Source organism: Salvelinus alpinus, chromosome 7 (assembly GCF_045679555.1).
Source record: "Salvelinus alpinus chromosome 7, SLU_Salpinus.1, whole genome shotgun sequence".
Classification (NCBI taxonomy): Eukaryota; Metazoa; Chordata; class Actinopteri; order Salmoniformes; family Salmonidae; genus Salvelinus; species Salvelinus alpinus.
In genome coordinates this window covers 5796227-5801885 of record NC_092092.1, presented here as the reverse complement: position 1 = coordinate 5801885, position 5659 = coordinate 5796227, and the positions used below count along the sequence as shown (strand labels likewise).

General features: G+C 43.1%; 1 protein-coding gene across 1 annotated transcript; it reads right to left on the bottom strand.

The window, feature by feature from the left end:
- Positions 1 to 865: 865 nt before the first annotated feature.
- Positions 866 to 3950, bottom strand: LOC139580353 (zinc finger protein 503-like). Its single transcript, XM_071408944.1, has 2 exons — positions 3394 to 3950; positions 866 to 3031 (listed from the first exon to the last, which is right to left on the bottom strand). The coding sequence occupies exons 1-2, from the start codon at positions 3646 to 3648 to the stop codon at positions 1610 to 1612; spliced, it is 1677 nt and encodes a 558-aa protein (XP_071265045.1). The 5' UTR covers positions 3649 to 3950; the 3' UTR covers positions 866 to 1609.
- Between the last annotated feature and the right edge of the window lie 1709 nt (positions 3951 to 5659).

Below are 5659 nucleotides of genomic sequence, written 5' to 3'. Positions count from 1 at the left end.
AGAGTGATGACTTTAGGATAAATTAGATGTCAATTTGTAAGTCGCTCTGGATAAGAGCGTCTGCTAAATGACTTAAATGTAAATGTAAATGTAAATGATGTGGCCCATAGGGCGGCGCACAATTGGCCCAGCGTCGCCCGGGTTAGGGTTTGCCCGGTGTAGGCCATCATTGTAAGTAAGAATTTGTTATTAACATACTTGCCTAGTTATGAAGGTTAAATAAAAATAAAATAAATAAATAGATCATATAGCCAATATTGCATCATGTACACAGTATAGCCTAAACTAAATATTTACCCTAACAAAAATAATAGGCATCATTTTTTTTAGAGCAAATGTATAAACATATCTAATCCCACTTTTCCGTTATGAAAAACTCTCTGCCCAGACAAATAAGCCAATGTCCAAAAGTAATCCTGCGAGACGAAAACAAGACCCCAAAACATTCATTCATGTTCTTTGGGATGCTACTTTTTAAGATTGATTGTTCTTTCACAACGTGCTGCAGAAATGGCATATTTTTACGGATAACTCTACACGCGGCTAACTTCCTTATTCGGATTTTATCTGACTGAGACCATCATTCGTTCGAAGGTGTAGGCTAAATATAATTTGTAAAAAAAATAATGTTACATTTTCTAATGGCATCTTGAAATGAACATCGGTGAAAGATTATTAGGCTACTGCCTAAATTACTGCAAAAAATAAAAATAAACATTACTCTATTGCACATTGAGTGGCGAAATGCATTTGTGGCAGATGACAGTAGCCTAGGCTGCAATTTAGTTTCATTATTTTAAAAGTTGAACAAAATACATTTTACAGTCTTAAAGGTATGAAACGTGAATGAAATGTGATTCGAATAAAATGTTACTAAAATTAAGTTTATGTGGCATAGACTTAAAACAAAATAGCCTTACACACAAATTAAATGCAATTCCACAAATTAAATTCCGTTGATTTTTTTTAACAGACCAATTATGCTCATGTCTCACATACTCAAGTGTTAATCATTAAGTCATTTTTAGGTCGAATTATTTATTCCATAAACAACCTACCAGGTTCATAAACCTGATTTAGCTTGTGGAATGAATAATGTAATTTATGAAGAAATATGAGATAGCCCAATTTACCCGAAAAATGATCTAAACATGTCATTCTAAGGCATAGCCTAACGTGGAAAAGTGATTTGCAATGTGCGGTATAGGCCCAACAGACACAGAAATAGGCGACCACTTTTCCGATGAAAAACATAATAAAAAAAATAACGAATAGGCTGCAGACTTTTGTATGTTGGAAGCATAAAATTAAAAAAAATTGCATTTCAAAAAACAACATATACACACTGACTTGTAATGTCAATGTAACATCAAAATGGCGTCATCAAATAAAGCCTACATCTTAACTGTAAAAAAACAAAAAGAATGCACCTTGAGCTTCTTACCAATTATATTATAATTACTTTCTTTTTGTCACGCTTGGAGCTATCGCAAATAAATACATTGAGCCCGCGGATCCCGTCCTGCATGAAATACACCCAATATAATGTAATTTAGGCCTCGATTCTCCTTTATAAATGTATTGTTATTGTCCGTCTGTCCTGCATTTTCTACTGGTATCCTAATGCCGATGCCGTGGTGAGTCTCTGTCCATACAAGGCATAGGGAGAGTAATATGAACCTGTTGCAGCGGGCATCTGAATCGATGCGCCGGGTGGCAGGGGGCTCTTTGAATAGGGGTGATAGCGGGTGCTCAGTCCCATAGGGTGATGCGGGCTCCTGAGTGTGAGCGTTCCAGGGCTTCCCGGCCCCCCGTTCGGGGGCATGTGCATATGGCAAGCCATGGCGGCCGCCGCAGCGTTGGCTAGCGAAGATGAACCCGGGTACCCTGATATCAACTTCTCCGTCCCCGCAAAAGCAGTGTGAGTCCTTAGGTGATTGAGAAGCTCTTCTGAGGAAGAAAAACGCTTGTCGCAAGGTCCGTTCGCCGACACCCAATTACAGACGTGTGGCAGAGGGTCATTTGGGAGCATGAAGCCATAGGGGTATAACGGGTGTCCAGCAAAAGATGGCGGCGAGGAATGCACGCTATGCAAAGGGTGAGTTGGGTACATGAGGGGGTATCCTGACTTCAAAGCCGAGGATTCATGGCACTGCGAGGCACTGGATAAGTGGCTCGGGCAGTGGTAACTCAGGCAGTACGGGTCTCTGCACAGGCTAGCAGACATTAGAGACGGAGGAGAAGACCTGGACAAGGGGCTCCCAGACTTACTGCACTGAAGTTGGCTGGCAGCGGCAAACTGAGCGCTTAGTAGTTGACTGCTAGATTTCGTCGGGTCTAAAGTCATTCCATGAGGGAGAAAGTGTTGGGGATAGCCTGCATACGCACCTGCTAAACTTCCAGGGTAGGTCATGCCGGAATGCGGTAGGGGAAAAACACTGTGACCAGGTTTGTAGGGGGAGACGGGCGCTACGAGTCCTCCTGAACCCAGAACAGATGATGACGAGGAGACAGATGTGAGTGAGTCTGATGTGATAACCTTTGAACCAGAAGAGTTCTCCTGGCGTTGGTTAACCTCACCATTAACCCCACATATCCGGCTGTGATTGCTGCTGCTCTCCGTTGTACTGTTTTTATTGCTATCAAATTCCTTCTTCTTTTCCTCGGTGTCTCCCTGCTTACCATCGGACGGCAGCGGAGACACAGAGTGGCAGGAACTGGGGCTGCCTGTCCTGGGGGTGAACGGCTGGCAGGTGGCGCTAGGCACTCGGAAACTACCTTTATCTCCAGTCAGACTGCCGCTGCCGAATGAGGAGTCCTTGTTCTTCTCCGATGATTTGGCGTAGGGTTTGAAGCTAGATTTGTCTTCATTTCCAATGTCACTCATTTTTAGTGGTCCGGGTTTGGTCTCTTTGTCACTAGATCCATTTGAGGTTACGGATGAGATTTTGGAAGAGGACGAAGGGTCTGGTTTACCGATTTGAGAGCAGGTCTGTGCTAAGAGAGCCAACGGACTTTTCTTGGCATCCAGCTGCGAAATAAGAGAAAATAATACTTATTATTCACGTTTTCAATGTATTGTTTTTTTTATGGGGTGTTTAACCAATATGTTCCTGTTATATATGGAGTACTTTATGGGCCGTTGGAGAACACCACTAAATTACGCACAAGTTTATCGCATTGCGCATAGCACTTTAGCCATATATAAACACCTTATACATTAATCTACAGTTCATTTTACAATTACAATATGATAATAAACTGATATAGTTACAAGAAAAATGGCCTAATACTACCGATATAAAAAAATATGAAGATTAATATGTAACTTTCAAAATCACACTCCTTATTTTATCACGTCCCCCGTAGCCCGTAGAACTATGTGGTGCTTACCTCGATGGGACTGATAGGGGTTGATGGCAAAGGGTGAAGGTACTCCGGGTGCAAAATATGACCTCCCCGTGCGGTAAGCATTTTCAAAATCTTTATGGGTATACGATTAGCCTGCCTTAAAGGGTCTGAGGGAGAGACGAGATGAAGAAATGGCTTGTTGATTATCGTTGCGCCCTTCTCCCCTGAAGAACTGCTCTCCCACACCGGATTCACGATACTATTTCTCAGAACAGACAATGCAGGCGATGTGATCATGACCTAATTCTCATTGAAATGGGAGAAAAATACATTTGATGTTCATGAAGGGAAAAAAAACGCATCAAAGTAACATGTTGTTCTATAGCACCGTAGTTCGAAATTAAAAACAATAAATAGTTAAACTTCGTCTAATCCTTATTAGAGGAGGAGAAGATCAGAACATATCCCGTTCATATCGCAGCAGGAGTGTGCGGCTGCATCCGTCCTCAGTGTCGCTGTGTGTGAGTGTGTCAGTGGCAGGAGCACGTCTGTGCGTTTGCTCTCTACGTTGGATGCAGTAGAAAAACTCTTCTCCCTTCAGCAGCATCTGAATTTGCCTCGAGATTAAAGCCTTTGCCGCCTTCCAATCAAATGAGCCCCTGAGGTGATTGGAGGGTCAAGGGAATGTGACGTCGCCTCCCCAAAAGGGCTTATTATTTATCCTGGGGATATCCTGGGAATTACTTAAACCATGTCCATTGACATAAATAGTCTATTCGTTTTATGGGAAGTGTTGTTGTTTTAAACATGTTGCATGTAGAATAAATGTAATATCAACAGTACGTACATACTCCAACCAGAAGCCATGGATTACAGGCAACATCCGGACTCCAACCCAGATGCTTATAAGAAATCCCACTATGCCCTCCAACGAACCATCTAACAGGCAAAGCATCAATACAGGACTAAGATTGAGTCCTATTATACCGGCTCCAACGCTAGTTGGATGTGGCAGGGCTTGCAAACTATTATGGACTACAAAAGGAAGCACAGCCGTGAGCTGCCCAGTGATACAAGCCCACCAGACGAGCTAAATTACTTTTATGCTCACCTCGAGGCAAGCAACACTGAAGCATGCATGAGAGCACCAACTGTTCTGGACGACTGTGCGATCACACTCTCCGTAGCCGATGTGAGTAAGACCTTTAAACAGGTCAACATTCACAAGGCCCCAGGGCCTGACGGATTACCAGGATGTGTACTCCGAGCATGCGCTGACCAACTTGCAAGTGTCTGACAGTTCCAACCGGTCCCTGACCGAGTCTGTAATACCAACATGTTTCAAGCAGACTACCACTTGTGTGGCCTACCGCTGAGCCATTCTTGCTCCTAAATGTTTCCACTTCACAGTAACAGCAGTTACAGTTGACCTGGGCAGCTCTAGCAGGGCAGAAATTTGACAAACTAACTTGTTGGAAAGGTGGCATCCTATGACTGTTTCACCTTGAAAGTCACTGAGCTCTTCAATAAGGCCATTCTACTGCCAATGTTTGTCTATGGAGATTGCATGGCAGTGTGCTCGATTTTATACACCTGTCAGCAACGGGTGTGGCTGAAATAGCCGACTTCACTAAATGGACGAGGGTGTCCACATACTTTTGTATACATTGTGTACAGGCGTAGAGCTTTTCGGGTTGGTTAGTTGGTCTCCATTAAAACACTCGCTGACGTCAGTGTGCTGTGGCACTACCGTGGAATGTGCATGTCTCAGGTGTTCACCCTCCCAAGCCCTCGGTCAATCATTCTCTTTGTCATCTGTCAATTTGTCCCTATACTGCCAGTTATGTGTCAGTTGTCTAGATTCAGGTCATCTGCAGCAGTAGCAGTCAAAGTGAAAGAGGAGAGGAGATAGTGTGCCAGCCTGATCCCCGTTCTGATGCCCGAGGTGTCCGTTCCAAATAGAACCCTATTCCCTATCTAATGCACTACTTTTGACCGAAACCGTATGGGCTCTGGTCAAAAGTAGTGCACTATATAGGGATTAGTGTACCGTTTGGGACGTAAGCCAATGCCTCAGTCTAAAGTAGACAACTCTCACGTCATCATATTTCATCAACACTGAAGACTGACATATTCGATTAGGCAGCGCAGCTCCAAGGGACAGTAATTCAGGGTTGATAGAAAATATCAAATATTGTTTTCGTGTTTCGAGTTGAAAAGTGCACAATGTTTGTTTATATTGACTGTGGTTCAAATGACATTTATTCACGTGCTTGTACTCTCATAATATTGTAAAATGTCTCCTACT